Raw genomic sequence first — 19,837 nt, forward strand, 5'->3', positions numbered from 1 at the left:
AAGATGCTCAAGGACATCTCCTCAAAAGACCTTGGAATGTATTTAATTTAAAGAAGTACCATGCATGACAGATGTAATTATTTGATGGAAGAAATAAATGAGAGATATATTTTCTCAAAGAGTGTTATGAATGTTTCTGTTATATTATGCCGGGAGGTACTAGGCCTCGGTTGTTAAAGAAAAGCCCAGGGCACTACACCCTGGCTCGGGGCACCACACCTTGACCATTCCCAAGTCCCGGGACATGATCCCGTGCCCAAGGCTCCGTACCTTTGTTCTTCAAAGCCCAGGGCACTACACCCTGGCTCGGGGCACCACACCTCGACCATTCCCAAGTCCCGGGACATGATCCCCGGCCCAAGGCTCCGTACCTTGGTTCTTAAAAAGCCCAGGGTACTACACCCTGGCTCGGGGTACCACACCTCGATCATTCTAAATCCCGGAGATATGCTCTCTTGACCGATTTTTCCGTGTTTATTATACACACCAAGGTTTTATATCCAGGTTTAAAGGTTGCCTACACCTGGGTCATTGACTAAGTATGAGGCATTTTCTTCATTACAAGGATCAAGACCCGGGTATATATTTGAAGTTACCGGTTAATCCACAACACTTAGAAAAATTTCCTGATTATTTTGTACACCAGCAATGATGTTACCCGAGTTGTCGAAGATTTATCAGGATTTGATTGCAAAAAAGATAAAGGAAAATGGAAATTTTCATTAATAAAAGCCTGAAGGCCGAGAGATTACAAGTAAAAACAAGAAAATAAAAATACAAGCCTAATCTATATCTACATGTTCAGGCCCTGGCTGTTCCTCTCGGGTTGCCTCCTACTCCTTGCCATCCTTGGGAAGGGATGCAATAGCCAGGCCAAAATCAGGAAAGTTTTCCTTATCTTGGGGCAAAAGTCCGGCTTCCTCAAATTTCTCCCGGCATTTTTCAAAGCCGGTCTGAAAGAGAGGATAGGCCTTGTCTACCACGGCCTTCTTGAACTCGGGAGATTGGAGAAAGGAAGCCTGCCACTTATCCTTATTGTATTCAGCTAGGGCCAAGGAGCTCTCAGCTCTCTCAGCCCGATGCAATTGCACCTCTGCCTGTGCAGAAAGAGCGTGGATCCTCGATTCCGAGACAGACAGAGAGCCTTGCAGACGTTCCTCTCGGACAAGACCTTCATTGATGTCCTCTTGGGCCTTGTCCAAGGTGTTAGCGGACCGGTTACGGTGGCCGAAAGCGCAACGGAAGTCAAAAATTTTTAATTTTAAGCTCAAATTTTCGGCCACCATGTTTGTGTGCAACATTTACATTCAAACACCATACAAGTCATACATAGGGTGTTAGAAATAGTTTTACCTATCAACCTCTTGAGGTTGATGAATGGCACCAACTTCGTTGTTAAACAACAAAGCTCTTCAATGGACGACAAGTCTACAAGCTTCCTCCTCCTTCAAAATTAGGCCCACCACTTGTTAGGTAAATCCCTTCTTGTTTTGCACTAGAAAAACAAGAACATTTTTCAAAGGGAAGATAGTGTTTTCAACAAATTGAAGAACACAAAAGTGAAAGAAAAATTTTGAGAGAAAAATGCTCTCAATGTTTCGGCCAAGCTAGCTTAGAATGAGGGAGGGAAGAGTTGTCTTGGTAGAGCAAAAAGTTGATCCAAAAAGCTAGCATGCCATGCATTATTTTAATCAAAAGTATTCCCCAACTCTTCACCTCCCATGCATGTTTTGCATGTGGGCTTATAACAATTTACAAGGGCCCATGGACTTTTATTTAAATTGTCTCAAACTCATTTGAGCCCAATTAGACTTTACTTGATTTTACTCAAGCCCACTAGTTAAATAATTATTCCCAATTGGGCTCTACAAGGCCCAATGAAATTTAATTAATCCAACACTTGAATTAATTTAATTATTTGGACTCTACTAGGCCCACTAGTGTTTAATTAATTCAACACTTGAATTAATTTAATTTAGTCCATAATAATGTTTATTTAAATCACAATTTTCAAATACATTATTCACTTGGCCAAATTTTAATTTAGGAACACTTCCATAAATTAAAATTTATATTTCTCTCATAGAAGTCATACTTCTATTTTTCTTTACGCTTATAAACTCATTTATAAGTCGTTCAACACATTGAACTATTTTACTTCTCATCAGGATTTAGAAAGCAAGTACTTGTGTGGCCCTCAATGGTTCATTGATACAACTAGCCGTGGGTTCACATCTCCATGTGATTCGGACTAAACATGTCCTTATATGAGCATACCCCAATTGCTCCATTCTTACTTATCAACTCCTTGATAACAAGAACGTCAGAACTCAAGTCTGATAATACCCAACCAATCATGTTAAACGCCTAGCAGCATCGCTTACATGATTCCCTAGGTATCAAATGATAGTGCCTGCAAGAACCATTCAATTATGGTTAGCGTACAGTACGGTCCCTTCAACTCATATATCCCGACCGATTCGACAACCATTGGTATATCGAGAGTTGTCAATGAATCGATACTATGTGTCATGTCGTAGTTGCATCGATGGTGTAATCTATGAAACCCCTTTCATAATTACCACCATACTCTGATCAGAGATTTCAACCTACATACACATGATAACACATAGGATATCCATACCCGAAGGTAAGCGGTGAATCCCCGACTACAATGCATCGACTCCTATGTGTTTCGACAGAACACCCAACTTTGCCACCTGATGACCCCTTGAGAGTCGGTAAACAAGTCAAAGTGTAATTCTAGCACATAGAGTCTCAATGTTGTCCCGGGTCATAAGGACTAATGGTGTACAACCATAAACTAGGACGTTTCCACTCGATAAGTGAGAACCACTTGGAAAGTCCTTTATGGAGGGTTGTTCAGTGCACTCTACCAGGAGCACCTATCTGCATGCTCGGACATCACAATGTCCCCTACCAATGAAACATGGTACTCACATCGCAGATACTAGTCTCTAACTCAAGCGGCCTATATCCTTCTTATTGGCGGCTGAATCGACTAGGAACCGTTTAGAATATACAGTATTCCAAATATGAGTTTCATGATACTCATCATATGAGCATCTCATATTCTTTCTACTATTTGTATATTCAAGGACTTTATCTATGCAACTAGCATGGGTATACAGATAAAGATGCGCCAATATAATAAATTCAAATATTATTAAAATAAAGATCGTTTATACATAGAGTTTCATCGTGAACACTCGGCCAACACTTGGCTCGACGTGCACGTACTCTAACAATCTCCCACTTGCACTAGAGCCAACTACCCATATACTTCAAACCCATTGATTCGCGATGCTTCTCGAATGATGGTCCTGGTAAAGGCTTAGTTAGTGGATCAGCAACATTATCTGCGGAGCCGACTTTGTCGATCGACACTTCTCCTCGTTCCACAATCTCTCGGAGGATGTGGTACTTTCTCAATACATGTTTGGACTTCTGATGAGACCTTGGCTCCTTCGCCTGAGCTATGGCTCCCGTGTTGTCACACATCACCGGGATAGGAGCAACTCCATTAGGAATGACGCCCAACTCTTGGACGAAATTCCTAATCCAAACAGCCTCCTTTGCTGCAGCCGATGCAGCAATGTATTCTGCTTCAGTGGTGGAATCCGCAGTACTGTCTTGCTTGGAACTCTTCCAAGATACAGCACCCCCATTGAGCATGAATATGAATCCAGAGGTTGACTTCGAGTCATCAATATCGCTTTGGAAGCTAGAGTCGGTATAGCCTTCCAATTTCAGTTCTCCACCCCCATAGACCAAGAACAATTTATTGGTCCTTCTCAAATACTTGAGGATGTCTTTCACAGCTTTCCAGTGTTGAAGACCAGGGTTGGATTGATATCTACTCACTACACTTAGTACAAATGCCACGTCAGGACGTGTAGATATCATCCCATACATGATACTACCAATAGCCGAAGCATACGGAATTCGTGTCATCGCCGCTATCTCTGCATCAGTCTTGGGAGACATAGACTTGGATAGGGACACGCCATGACACATTGGTAGATGTCCTCTCTTGGACTCATCCATCGAGAACCGCTTCACGATGGTATCAATGTATGTGGACTGGGTGAGACCAAGCAATCTTCTTGATCTATCTCTATAGATCTGTATTCCCAATACAAATGAAGCTTCACCCAAGTCCTGCATCGAGAACTTACTTGCTAACCATATCTTAGTTGATTGCAACATTCCTACATCATTCCCAATGAGTAGAATGTCATCAACATAAAGAACAAGGAATGTCACAGCACTCCCACTGACCTTTTTATACACACAGGGTTCCTCAGGATTCTTAGTAAAACCAAACTCTTTGATTGTACTATCGAATCTGAGGTTCCAACTCCTAGATGCCTGCTTTAGACCATAAATAGATCTTTGAAGTTTGCATACCATATGCTCACTTCCGATAGATGTAAACCCTTCAGGTTGAGACATGTAAATCTCTTCCTTAATATCCCCATTAAGGAAGGCAGTCTTGACATCCATCTGCCATATCTCATAGTCATACCATGCAGCTATGGCTAGCAAAATCCTAATGGACTTGAACATTGCAACTAGAGAAAAGGTTTCCTCATAGTCAACACCTTGCCTTTGAGTATACCCTTTTGCTACCAATCGCGCCTTGAAGGTCAATACCTTCCCATCCGCCCCAAGTTTCCTCTTGTAAATCCATTTACACCCTATGGGAACAGTTCCCTCAGGTGGATCCACAAGATTCCACACTTGGTTCGAATGCATGGAACTCATCTCAGATTCCATTGCTTCAAGCCATTTGGATGAATCGGCATCAGATAATGCTTCCTTGAAGGTCCTTGGATCACATCCAAGGTTAGGCTCATCATGGCCCTCTTCAAGAAGCAGACCATACCTCATAGGTGGTCTCGAGACTCTCTCGGATCTTCTAGGAGCTTGTATCTCCTCACTTAGCTCATTGGGTGTGGGTTCTACAACTGTGGGTGTCTCTCGAACCTCTTCGAGTTCTATCATCTCGCCTTTTCTATCCAATAGAAATTCCTTTTCCAAAAAGGTTGCATTCCTAGAAACAAACACCTTTGTTTCTTGGGGATGATAGAAATAATATCCAACGGAATTCCTTGGATATCCCACAAAGTAGCATAAAATGGATCGACTATCCAATTTATCTCCCACTGCCTGCTTCACATAAGCAGGACACCCCCATATTATAAGATAAGAATACTTGGGAGGCTTACCCATCCATATCTCATATGGAGTCTTGTCAACTTCCTTTGTATGGACATTGTTCAACTACAGTGCCGCTGTTTCAAGCGCATATCCCCAAAAGGATGGCGGCAACTCCGTGAACCCCATCATAGACCAAACCATGTCCATCAAAGTCCGGTTACGACGCTCCGAAACACCATTCAACTGCGGTGTAGCGGGCGGAGTCCACTGCGAGAGAATCCCATTCTCCCTAAGATACTCTTGGAACTTGGCACTCAAGTACTCACCACCTCGATCCGATCAAAGTGTCTTGATGCTTCGTCCCAATTGCTTCTCTACTTCACTTCTGAATTCTTTGAACCTTTCAAAGGCTTCAGACTTGTATTTCATCAAATACACATACCCATACCTCGAAAAGTCATCGGTAAAGGTGATGAAGTAGGCATGTCCATGCTTAGTGGTGATGCTAAGCGGACCGCACACATCGATATGGATCAAATCCAATAACCCTTTGGCTCGCTCCGCATGGCCCTTAAAGGGAATTTTGGTCATCTTTCCTTTTAGACAGGATTCACAAGTCTTGAGAGCATTAATATCGGACATATCAAACATGCCAACTCCCACTAGCTTGTTCATCCTTCTTAAGGAAATATGTCCTAATCGAGCATGCCATAATTGTGCCGAATTAAGAGTATCTTGTTTGCGCTTATTTGTTGTTGTTATTGCTTGGACATTGTTAAGTGGAATATCTTTCAATTTTAAGGTGTAGAGATTGTTTTCAAGTTCTCCGGTACCAACTAAACATTCATTCTTGTAAATATTGCAAACACCTTTGCTAAATAAACAAGAAAATCCATCAATATCAAGCATAGGAATGGAAATAATGTTTTTAATCAAGTCTGGTACGAACGAAACATCTCTCAAAACAAAATTAAAATCATTGTTCAAATGTAAATAAACATCTCCCACAGCCTTGGCAGCAACCCTTGCTCCATTGCCCATCCTCAAGAAGGTCTCATCTTCCCTGAGCTTCCTACTTCTTCCCATCACCTGCAAATCATTACAGAGATGTGAGCCACAGCCGGTATCCAATACCCAAAAAGTAGAGTTAATGGAGATATTAACTTCAATGTAGAACATACCTTTGCCAGAACCCTTCTGGGCAAGATATTCCCTGCAGTTACGCCTCCAATGTCCAGGCTTCTTGCAGTGATGACAGATGTCAACTGTCTTCTCAGCCTTGGCTGGCACGGCTGCCACAACAGGACCCGGAGTTTGCCTCTTCAAGGGCACGCTCTTCTTGGGACGTTGGAAAGAACGCTTCTTTCCCTTCCCATGTGGATCGTTCTTTGTGCCAGATGAAGAACCCACATAAAGAGCCAGCTTCTCCTTTTTGATAGTGGACTCAAAAGTCACAAGCATGTTCACCAACTCTTCAAGGCTTGGCTCAAGCTTGTTCATATTAAAGTTCACGATAAAAGGATCAAACGAGCTAGGCAACGACAGCAGCAGCACATCCGTGGTCAACTCCGAAGGCAAGATCAGATCCATGCTAACAAGCTTGTCCACGAGCCCAATCAACTTTAGGCCATGCTCATGGACCGAAGCCCCATCTCGCATGCGTAAAGTGATGAGCTCCTTGACTGTGGCGTGCCTTAGAGGCCAAGTCTGCTCACCAAGGAGCTCCTTGAGGTGCAAATGAATGTCAGCAGCATTCTTTGCATCCTCGAATCGCCTCTGCAGCTCATCATTCATCGAAGCCTGCATATAACACCTTGCCTTCAAGTCATGGTCACACCATTCCTTGTAGGTCTGCAATTCCTCGGGAGTGCAGCTAGTCGGAGCCTCAACAGGGGGTGACTCAGTTAGTGTATATGCGATCTTTTCCGAGTTTAGGACTATTTTCAGATTTCTTAGCCAAGTGAGATAGTTAGGTCCGGTTAAGACATGTTTTTCGAGAATAGCGGAAAGCGGGTTGCGAATTGATGACATTGTCAAAGATTTGTACTGAAAAGTAAAACAGATAAATGTTAATGACTATTTTAAAATATTTAATAAGATATAAAGTTTGGACTTTTACTTTATAAATTATCGCTCCCACTGTTTTGACATTTTCACTACCCTCTAGTGAAAACGGGAAACACTTTCCTCAGAAGGTACGTAAGGTCCAATTAGCGAATTGTGATCCCGAATAATATCAGCCAATCACAATTTCTAAAAGGTAGTTTCCAATTGCATCGCCATGCAACCCTCTACGTATACTTTTGTCTCACGTTTGATTAAGACCCAATAATATGACGTCGTTCATCTTTACGTGTCAAGCCTAACCCATCGATATTGAACCTTAATGGACGGTCGCCATAAGTTCCCTCAATAATATGAGCCGAAATCATGGGAGTTCCACGTAGTTCACATCACCATGTCAATGGATGTCACAGCTTTCCGGCACCCAGGGCCCCCAATAATATGAGCCGAGCCCCGAGTACGGGTAGCGTTCATCATGCACCCATTGTCGATGGAAGACAAGGAAATTATAAACAAATTTATAATTCCCCTTTTCGGACTTGATATTAATTTTGAATCTTATTCAAAATGAGGGTTTTTAATTTTGAAAGGTCTCATCATTAATTTTATTTTAAAAGCTCACCATGTTTGATCGTATGTTTGCCGGATTCATGCAACTTTGTTATTATCATAATAATAACGCACATACTCATTATTTATAACATATCATGCATATATTATAAACAGTAAACAAACAAGGATGATCAATCGCCCCAAAACTAATGGCCCGTGTGAGCTAAACACGGGCCTAGGTCCAATCCTAGGGTAAATGCACGGGATGCAAATGCAACTATTACATTAGATTCCAATATCTACATGTCTTCGATCTTCATAATCATCATGGCCACCATCTTCCAATCTTGATCATCCACTATTCTAATATTTACAAATAAATATCCATGGCACATAGGGATACATCTCATGGGGTGGGAACGGGCCATAAACCAAGCCCACTTTATAAATTGATAATTATTACAATCATTCAACACAAAATATCCTAGCATACACCTAGCAAATTGGGCTTGGGCTTTTGATCATCCTTCATGCATAATATCACATATCATACACCATCAATTAATTATCACAATAATTAATTGATCCAATATTATATATCTTGATCCAATCACTAACCGCCACAATTATAAATTAAATTAACAAAGTATACAAACACCTTTGTCTACTTTCAAATTAATTTATTTATAATCGAATTTCTTGTAAATCACAATTTACTATAAATAATTAAAGTCCTACTTCAATTATTTATTTTATGAGAAAATATATGCAACAATTGTAAATTTAAACTTAAGGGCCCAAAACTCATTTTTCACCTAAAATACTTTGGCCCATTTAAATTTCACAAAATATGTTAGCCATCCAATGGCCCAACAACTCAAGGCCCATGACACTTTGATAATCCAAAACACTTTTGGAAACCATAGGCGTCATCGCCGTCGCCGAAGCTCCGTCGCCGGATTCCAGCAACCAAAAAAAAATTATTATTTTTTTTATTGAAAAACTGGAAGTTTCGGGCAGCCCGAAGGCTGCCCCATTTGCTGCCCAAAATTCTCGGGCAGCCCGAGATTCACGGGCAGCAACAAGCTGCCCGAAATATTTTTTTTTTTTTTGTGTTTCAAAAATTTCGGCCTTCATGTATACCTTGCAAAAATATTTCTCAAGCGGTTAGAAATCGATCTCAACATAATATTAGGTAAATATTACACAAAAACCGTAACCTTAGCTCGGATACCACTTGTTAGCGGACCGGTTACGGTGGCCGGAAGCGCAACGGAAGTCAAAAATTTTTAATTTTAAGCTCAAATTTTCGGCCACCATGTTTGTGTGCAACATTTACATTCAAACACCATACAAGTCATACATAGGGTGTTAGAAATAGTTTTACCTATCAACCTCTTGAGGTTGATGAATGGCACCACCTTCGTTGTTAAACAACAAAGCTCTTCAATGGATGACAAGTCTACAAGCTTCCTCCTCCTTCAAAATTAGGCCCACCACTTGTTAGGTAAATCCCTTCTTGTTTTGCACTAGAAAAACAAGAAGATTTTTCAAAGGGAGGATAGTGTTTTCAACAAATTGAAGAACACAAAAGTGAAAGAAAAATTTTGAGAGAAAAATGCTCTCAATGTTTCGGCCAAGCTAGCTTAGAATGAGGGAGGAAAGAGTTGTCTTGGTAGAGCAAAAAGTTGATCCAAAAAGCTAGCATGCCATGCATTATTTTAATCAAAAGTATTCCCCAACTCTTCACCTCCCATGCATACTTTGCATGTGGACTTATAACAATTTACAAGGGCCCATGAACTTTTATTTAAATTGTCTCAAACCCATTTGAGCTCAATTAGACTTTACTTGATTTTACTCAAGCCCACTAGTTAAATAATTATTCTCAATTGGGCTCTACAAGGCCCAATGAAATTTAATTAATCCAACACTTGAATTAATTTAATTATTTGGACTCTACTAGGCCCACTAGTGTTTAATTAATTCAACACTTGAATTAATTTAATTTAGTCCATAATAATGTTTATGAAAATCACAATTTTCAAATACATTATTCACTTGGCCAAATTTTAATTTAGGAACACTTTCATAAATTAAAATTTATATTTCTCTCATAGAAGTCATACTTCTATTTTTCTTTACGCTTATAAACTCATTTATAAGCCGTTCAACACATTGAACTATTTTACTTCTCATCGGGATTTAGAAAGCAAGTACTAGTGTGGCCCTCAATGGTTCATTGATACAACTAGCCGTGGGTTCACATCTCCATGTGATTCGGACTAAACATGTCCTTATATGAGCATACCCCAATTGCTCCATTCTTACTTATCAACTCCTTGATAACAAGAACGTCAGAACTCAAGTCTGATAATACCCTACCAATCATGTTAAACACCTAGCAGCATCGCTTACATGATTCCCTAGGTATCAAATGATAGTGCCTGCAAGAACCATTCAATTATGGTTAGCTTACAGTACGGTCCCTTCAACTCATATATCCCGACCGATTCGACAACCATTGGTATATCGAGAGTTGTCAATGAATCGATACTATGTGTCATCTCGTAGTTGCATCGATGGTGTAATCTATGAAACCCCTTTCATAATTACCACCATACTCTGATCAGAGATTTCAACCTACATACACATGATAACACATAGGATATCCATACCCGAAGGTAAGCGGTGAATCCCCGACTACAATGCATCAACTCCTATGTGTTTCGACAGAACACCCAACCTTGCCACCTGATGACCCCTTGAGAGTCGGTAAACAAGTCAAAGTGTAATTCTAGCACATAGAGTCTCAATGTTGTCCCGGGTCATAAGGACTAATGGTGTACAACCATAAACTAGGACGTTTCCACTCGATAAGTGAGAACCACTTGGAAAGTCCTTTATGGAGGGTTGTTCAGTGCACTCTACCAGGAGCACCTATCTGCATGCTCGGACATCACAATGTCCCCTACCAATGAAACATGGTACTCACATCGCAGATACTAGTCTCTAACTCAAGCGGCCTATATCCTTCTTATTGGCGGCTGAATCGACTAGGAACCGTTTAGAATATACAGTATTCCAAATATGAGTTTCATGATACTCATCATATGAGCATCTCATATTCTTTCTACTATTTGTATATTCAAGGACTTTATCTATGCAACTAGCATGGGTATACAGATAAAGATGCGCCAATATAATAAATTCAAATATTATTAAAATAAAGATCGTTTATACATAGAGTTTCATCGTGAACACTCGGCCAACACTTGGCTCGACGTGCATCTACTATAACACAAGGCTGAGCGCAGGTTAGCCACTTCCTCCTCGTGAGCGGCTCGAGCCCGGGCTAACTCTTCTTGCAGCCTCTCCTGATTATCTTGGAAGTGCCGGGCTCGCTTACGAGAGACAGTGGCAGCCCCGACAACCTCCTCGAAGGCCGAGATCAGCAGGTGAGCAGCATGTTCAAAAACAAGGTCAGTAAGAATAAACAATGATCAAAGCAAGAAAATATTAAGGAGATTGATGAGAACTTACCTCCAAGAGTTTGTTTGAGCCCTCAAAAAGCTTGGCAGAGGCTCGGGAATTCTTCAAGCGGGCCTCTTCATCAGGAGTGAGGAGCTGCTTGAGAATCTTCAGACCCCTTGCCGAGGATCCCGCATCAAGGATATTGACTCGGGGAGGCTGCTCGAGGAGGGGAGGCTGTTGGGTGGATTGTTGCCGGGGGGGGGAGGGGGTGGTGGTTGATCGAGTTGCTTGGGAGGAGCTTTGACCCACCTCCCGGCTGTCCTAGACCAGAATTTTCTCCGGGCTTGTGATAGCCTTTCGCTTCCTCTGGATTTTGATCAGTTGGTGCTTTCAGTTTGCGTCTCGATAGCTTCAGTTTTGGCTCGATAACTGATCAGTTCAAATCCTGATCAGTTCCAGTTTTTGCGCACTTAGGTAAATTCATTAGAAACAAAATAACAAGTTTTGTTAATCATCAAAATCAAGATTGCGAGCATGAAATGGTTCCAACACCATCAAATCTAATCGTGTCGAAAACTTAAAGAATTCCTATCATAATTACCCAAAATTTTCGAAATTTACATCTTTTGACCCCTAACAATACTCGAAAACAAATAATTTGCCCAAATAATTTTTCGAAATGGCTTCTAAACCACTTAAAGTTTCAAAATTCTCTCACTTTGGCTCTTAAAATTTTCGATAATTGCATTCTAGCCCCCCAATTAATTTCGAATTCGATCAATTCCAGCTCTATCCCCTTCAAATTTACTATTTTTTTCCTAAATTCCAGAAATTACGGAAATAGCCCTTGATTTTTAGAATTCGCAAAATAGCCCCTGAACTTTCAGAACTTTGCAATGTAGTCCCTGAATTTTTGAAAATTCCAGATTGCACCTTAAAACTTTCGATCATCTCGATTTCGGTCCTTGGACTTCTTAAAAATTTTGGTTTATCCCTTGGAATTCTCAGCCATGTACAATCTAACATTTAACTCTCGGTTTTGCACTTTAGCCTTTACAATTTTCGAATTATGCAATATATGCCCCAAATTTCGTTTCCTCCAATTTTAAGCCCTAAAATTCTTAATTTGCTTCAATTGATTCCCTTTCATTATTAAAGCTCATATTATGCCCAATTTCTATAATTTTCAATGTCATCCCTTAAATCCAACTAATGTAGAGCATGAAATCCTAGTTTCCTCTAAGTTCTTTATTATCCCAATTAATTTTACTATCCAATGTAACATTTCATGCAATAGAAACAATATAAAAATGTTAAAACAACTAGGTTACCAGTAATTGGAGTCGTGTCTGGCTCTGACTATGCTTTCTCAGCATGCATAACATAAGCTTTGTCAACAGTTGGTCATTTCTTCTTTGGGCAGTCAGTGGCCTTATGTTCTTCCTCCTTGCATATGAAGCACTTGTATGTTTCCCACATGCACTTGCCAAAGTGTGGGTGATTGCATTCTTTGTACAATGACCTCACTTCAGGTTTTGGGGCTCCAGACGGTGGTGGCTTCTGTTGCCATGATTTCTTCCACTGTCCATGGGACTTTTGCTGCCCTTGAGCTTTGGGAGATCCCGTGAATTGCCTCTTGACTAGATGAGAGTTCTACTGGTGTTGTTGCCTCTTGCGCTTCATCTAAAAATCAATATCTTTCACGGCTTGCTCGGCTTAGAAAGCACAAGTAGTGGCAGCTGCATAATCCGCTGGTTGTATCAACAACACATCACGACATATAGTAGGTCGAAGGTCATCCAAGAAATACCTCAACTTCTCAGCAGCATTTCTCGCAATTAGGGGCTAAAAGTGACAACCCATATCAAACTTCCTAATGAATACAGCCACAGACATGTCCCCCTGACGGAGAGTCACAAACCCCCACTTCAAACGTCCTCTGAAATCAGTGATAAGTGCAAGAATTGCACTTAATTTATATGTTAATCCTTTTGATCTATGCTGGTTTCGAACAGGATTACGCGTGGTTTTTGTTGTTTTTGTGTCATGTAGGGGATATACAAATAGTTGATGGTTTAGAGCAATTATAGATGTTTTTTTGAGCGTGAAACTGCGATAGACGAGAGCCGTAGCACCAAAACTAGCGCCACAGCGCTCATTTGTGCGAAACACTAAGCAACTAGGCGCATCATTGCCGAAATATAAGCGCCGAGGCGCTGCCCACACAGCGCCGCGGTGCCTAAAAGCCGAGAGTCAAGCACTTAGGCGCTAAGGAACAAGCGCCACGGCGCTAACCTTCATAATTGACGGGCGCCACTTACTCAGCACCGCGGCGCTAATGGCGGCAAAACAAGATTAAATGGGCTTCGACTCGCGGCCAAGACGGGGAGATAAAAAGAAATCGAGGGTTCAGAAGAGGGGGTCGGTTTTTGGAGGAGAAAAACACACAGAAGACTGACACGAACACGGGACGAAGATCCAGAGTGCGAAGAACGATCACAAATACGAAGAACAACGGATCTGGGGACGGAGACGACACTTCGGATTTGTCATCTATTCTTTTGTTTTTTGTATTTTCGTGTATTTCGATGTCTAAATCTTTGAACATGCGTTGTTTTTATTCAGATTTTGTCATGAACTAATTTTCTAGTCTAGATAATGACGTAGCTTTGTTGATACGATAATTTGACTCGGTTCTTTATATGATTGAATTCCTTCTTGTTTAATTGTGTTTCTTTGTATTGTTTTGACTGCAATTTACTGGCCATAAATTGTGTGTTATTTGATTAATCCTACAACTCGGGAGAGGGAATAGGATTTCAGATCATTAGAGACGCATCGTTGAATATTTATATTGTTCGGAAGGCATATAACTTTAGCGAGACTTGGGCAAGAACTTTGTGTGCATTTATCATATAAATCTAGATTCTTATTAGGAATGTTTGAATCGAAGTTTGAATGATACAGTTTATTCGTCACTTGGGAAAGGAGGAATAAAATAATTAAGTGTTCTTGGTCATTAAATAATTGGAATTCATGAATATAAATTCAATCGGGAATGATTATCGTGGAAACTTAGTGAAATCATTTATCTAGATACTTTCTCTCAGTGATTTTCTTCATTCGGTGTTAGTTTATTATTCATTTATCTATCAGATTAAGCATAAATATCAATTAACTTCAAAAAGCATTTAAATATGTAACGTAAGCATATAAACCATGCAAACATGCAGGGACCATCATAAAAATCATTTAAAGCATTTAAACTTACAAACTTGAGGCTTGACGACTGAGCTTTATGGAACTGGCGGTGACACAACCCTTTGCAAGAACGTTGCTCTAATACCAACTGAATGTCTACTACTCCTTTTTCTTTGCACCATTTAAAATAACATCACCAACTAATTATTTTAAATCCAAAACACAGTGCAAAAGTTAAAATCGTAAACGTAAAACCAAATTTAAGACTAGCATTTTTCAAAAATAGCATAAACTCTTAAATCCTCTCAAAAAGCATAAAAGTCATAAAATCTTTAAAGTACTATAAAGTCATCATAATGCAGAAAAACTAGCAATAGTTTTCGGGCTATGTGCACCATCAGTACAGACAGTTCAACCATCAAGTCCTCCAATATTCTCATAAACATTCTCACCTGGATCATTCACATTTAGTGAGTCTAATGACTTAGAAAACCCTAGCCATGATAGCAAGTAATATGATACATTTACATGCAACAGTGAAAATATTTTAATAAAATAATTTTTCATGAATATGCATAAACTTTAAAACCTCTCTTTCATCATAAAATTTTCCTTTCATCATATATATATACGTTTCTATTTTATTGAATTCAGATCATTAATTGTGACTTACGTATCAGCTGTTGTTCAATTGATCAATCTTACGTATTACCATGGTACCAAGCGGCGGGACATCAGCGACGCTTTCACCCGTCAACTGAGCATTGGCCTTACATGTCATCATATCATTTCATATTCGTATTCATATTAGTCACAATCAAATCACCTCCTTCAAAACCTTTCATCATATCCATCACTTATAAAAATTCATGCATAGATAGCATTTTTCTTTTAAACCAAGCATACAACACATCTTTTAGCTTTTATCGTTTTTCATCATGAAACTCCATAACTTTCCAAAATAAACATTTTACATTCATTACAGCACACGGAACTGCCAGAACGACTAAACATTTTTTAGGTGTAAAATAACCGTTTTGTCCATAAAACCCTAACTTTCCCAATTTAACCTTGGACCTTAAAAAGACGTCCCGAATTAATCCAAACTTAACATAATACCTTAAAATACACCCATAAACATTGACGTAAACTTAAGCTCCTCGACTAAATTCGTAATTCATTTTAAAACTTAAATCGAAGTCCCGATTTTATCCTGAATCGACTCGAAACTTAACCAAACTTTAATCAAAACTTACTAACACCTAATCAACTCTTTTTCATCCCAAATCAGGCCAATTAAAACCCAAAGAATAGCTTTGGAACCCACTGAAAATTTATGTACCTTTCAATCAAACCCTAGCCCTAAGCCAACTTCAAATCCTTCGAACCTAGACCCTAACCGAGTGGACCAAACCCTAAGTAACCAATCTAGGACCTAGACCAAACACCTTATGACCCACTTGTACCAACCTCTAAATCCCATGCACGAGAACGTGCACCGCCCACTCATGCCCCTCACACACATGGCTAGATTGGGTTTTAGCTGTGCGCCTCCCCTTCCTGGACCATCCCGCCATCCTTGGCCCACCATGACTCATGGCTAGGGACCCTCAAGAGCCCAGCCCCTCGCCTGGCCAGTCTTTGCACGGCCTCCTTCCTATTTTCTTCCCAAAAGCCGAGCCCTAGCACTCATGCCCCCAATTTTCGTTCAGCCTTTTACCCTTCTTGTCCAGCAATTAGCCATGCCTCTATGGACCCATAAACCTACTGAAAAACGTCCCTTTTTAATGGCCTTACCATGGGCTGGTGCATCAATACTATGAATTTAAAAGCAAGAAAATCAAAGTTTGATCATGTATTGCCATAAAACGAAAATATAAGAAGGGAATCATATTTTTCATGCAAGAACACTTAATCACACATAATATGATATGAACGATAAGCAAGGAAATATTAAGGTGACGTTGGCGGAGAGACGGGGGATCCTTGCTGCGTTTTAGTCCTCCAAATCCACGTGAAAGTTCTTCCCAAAATGTGTGGTGTGTGGCTGTGTGTGGTAGAGAAAAACCCTAGGTATCTAGAGCTTGTAGCCGTTTGATATGAAGAGTTTAGGGCTAATGAAATTCATTCTTTTGATATAAATAACTGGGTAAGAGTTTAGGCCCAATAACCTTAGTATAATAGGCCCATTAGACCCATTAAAATGTAGGTAAAATATTTCTTTTAGGAAAGTTTTTGAAAATATTAGTCGAGTTCTCAAAAAGTCCTTATTTTCGTCAAAAATTGATTAAGATTTAAAATACGACTCGGCGTATGAAAACACCTCAAAGAGCACCATTTTCAAAAATTTCATATTAAATATACCATATACTAAATAATTAAAAACAATCATTTAATATGAAATATTTTTCCTTTACGGTCTCCGGTCTTCGTTCTTCGATCGCGTCTCGAATACCCCTTAAAAATAGTTTTATGCATTCTAATAGAAAACCACATTTTAAAAATGTGAACATACCTGCAATATTTAATTCATTCAATTAAAATAATCTAATTAGGCATTTTTCATTTTCTGTAGCTTTGCATGTAGTTGGATTACGTTATCGTATTTTGGACCTCACATCCAAAGGTGATCCTAAGGGTCTGGACAGTAGGTTAGGATGTTGGTTAAGGTGAGTCGAGTCCCGAGTCATTTGGTAAGTCGTAATCGGGAGTCGTACGGGTAAGATATGAGTTTATGGCTGTTTTGAGTTGTAAGTTTTAAGTTGGGGCCGCATATCTGGGTGGTCGATCCACCGAGGTCCACGATGTTAGTAAATAAATATAACATGAAAAATATTATTTTTGAGGTATGTAAGTTGTCTTGTGGCCAAATTATGTATATACAGATCTGGAAGCTGGAGAATGTGTCCGAGGACCTTCCAACTTATCTTATAATTATTTTATGATTGGTAGTGGATATCAAGTCCAAGAGTTGTGGTGATCCTTGCCGGTCAAGTGCTGTGGTTTTAGTTTGATCAAATGAATTATGTTGTGGTGGCACATTTCAATGAGCAGAACTCTACACAAAATGTTTAAGTTTATGTTATGTCAAGCGAAGCATGTTTTTGAAAAAATTTACGCAGGAAAGTCGCGTCATATTTATTTATGCCTATGTAATTTATGTATCAAGTATGTTTAAATTGCATGAATTTTTATTATGTGGTATTCGTTATTTACGGTTTATGCATGCTGAGTCTTTAGACTCACTAAACTTGATTGATGCATATGTAATTGTTGAGGAGGCTGGAGACAATAACCAGTGAGCAAGCTCGGACCGTAGGCAGTGTACGCCCGAAGGCCTTGCAGTTTACGTTTAGTTTTCATGCATGTTAAAAACTTATTTAGTACTCTAATTAAATTTTGATGGGTGGAATGACAATTTAATTAGCATGCTTCATTTTTGAAATATTTTAGGGATATTGACATGAATAATTTTTGTGAATTAAAATAGTGTGTATTTGAATTCTTTTAATGGTTTGTGTTTCGAAACTTTGGGTATTTAATTCTTGGAGGTTTTGAATTTTTTCTTAGTTTATTTAATGAATTTTCAAAAATGATAAATAGGTATTTATTTAGTTTAAAGTTAAGAATTTTGAATTTTAAATGAGAATAAAAAATTAATTTCCACATATTTTAAGTAGTATAGTAAATGAGGGCCGTTATAAGTTTATTCGAGCTTCATCTTGGTATTATCGAACTTTTGGATTGCAATGGCCATCTTGTTCTCCTTGTTTGATCAATGCTTTCACAAAGTTGGGTCAACTTCTTCCAGATCTCTTTGTTTGTTGTACAAGTCTTGATCTTACTAAACATGTTCTTTTCTAGGGATTTTGTATAAGATGTCCTTTGCCACATTGTCAAGTATAGTTTTCTTCTTGTCATCAGCCGTCCACTCTGACATGTGCTTCTCAATCATATGCGGAGAACCATCGGATACTGCAACGATTCCATTGGCTTTGAATATCTTCATTAGACTGTCAGTGATGACATATAACATGTCATCATCCCGAGCATCTAGATGTTTGTACATATGCATTTTCCATTTGTCATGATATTCTTTGGAAAACATAGGAATTTTGGTAAACGATTCCATTTAAAAATATAGTTATCAGAGTTTAAGAAAAACTCTATATTATACTACTTATTGGGATCGAGTTAGAGCTTAAAGGATGGTGAATAAACTCCTTTAAAAATTTCTTTGATTTTTAAGTGTTCTTAACAATTTCAAGGTGTTAAGAAATATACTTGAATGACTAGAATTGTTGGACCACTTAAATGTGTAAATATAGAAATGTCTAGCTAGACTAGTGATATACTATATTTAACAATAAACGACTTTAGACTAGTAATAACACAAGTATTTTATGGACGTTCGGAGATAAAATTCCTACATCTTCCCTTTTTTTCACATATGAAAGTTTCCATGAAATGACTTTGGTTATTTAGGGGTTATCACTGTCTAACTGAAACTCTTAGTGATGACTTTACACTTCTAGATATATAAGTACCCTTGGTTCACCAAACAACAGATACAAAATACAATGGTCAAACTTGATGGCTTGAGTTTTTGTGTAGCGGAAATTTGATCCTTGATGATCTGATATGATTCTGATGAATGTGTGCTAGGTTGATCAAACTTGAAATTTTGTGTACGAGTGCTCAGAAATCTTGATGATGCATATTGAAAGATGCGAGAGAGTTGTATGTTTGGTTCCTCTTGAAGCTGAATCTATATCTTTAAATAGTTGAAAGCTTCCAAGGTCAGATAAATCTTTTCAACGATAACTTGTACCAATTCCTGACAGAATGTGCTTGTTGTATTTCAAATGATGTACATATCATTAAATGCCCATTTAGTGTTTCTTCACTTTTGCAACTTATAGCTCTTAGCTTTCCGAAAAGTTTTTTGACTTTGGAAATTTAAAAAAAAATTTATCAAATCAGGAATTGGTGGGATATTGTTTTGCATACTATAACTATAATTGTTCAGAACAGTTGAAAGTAAATTATTCACTTTGCCTTGCACATATTTTGATCTGCGGTTGGATAGTAACAGTCTTTATTTAATGCACGGCGGTTAGAAAAATAATGATCTTCAGCTGGTAAAGAATAAAGTACTTTGAGCGTCTGGACTTCATCAGTGGTCAGAAACTTGAAAAATACAAAGCAATATAGCGGTTAGTGTCCTGTAATAGCTCGATTGTTATTATGTCAATCACCAAAATCCTAACAATATGGACTTCTGTTTGCATCAAGAATTTATAAATGTATACATTTTCTCGGATTCGTTACTGGCGATTCAAGCTTGTGACCCAGTCTATAA

At 39.0% G+C, this 19,837-nt stretch overlaps 1 protein-coding gene across 1 annotated transcript; it reads right to left on the reverse strand.

Annotated features, from left to right (window-relative positions):
- Positions 1 to 6,129: 6,129 nt before the first annotated feature.
- Positions 6,130 to 6,770, reverse strand: LOC142519504 (uncharacterized). Its single transcript, XM_075622539.1, has 2 exons — positions 6,366 to 6,770; positions 6,130 to 6,273 (listed from the first exon to the last, which is right to left on the reverse strand). The coding sequence occupies exons 1-2, from the start codon at positions 6,682 to 6,684 to the stop codon at positions 6,257 to 6,259; spliced, it is 336 nt and encodes a 111-aa protein (XP_075478654.1). The 5' UTR covers positions 6,685 to 6,770; the 3' UTR covers positions 6,130 to 6,256.
- Between the last annotated feature and the right edge of the window lie 13,067 nt (positions 6,771 to 19,837).

The sequence above is a fragment of the Primulina tabacum genome, chromosome 11 (genome assembly GCF_025594145.1).
Source record: "Primulina tabacum isolate GXHZ01 chromosome 11, ASM2559414v2, whole genome shotgun sequence".
NCBI lineage: Eukaryota > Viridiplantae > Streptophyta > Magnoliopsida > Lamiales > Gesneriaceae > Primulina > Primulina tabacum.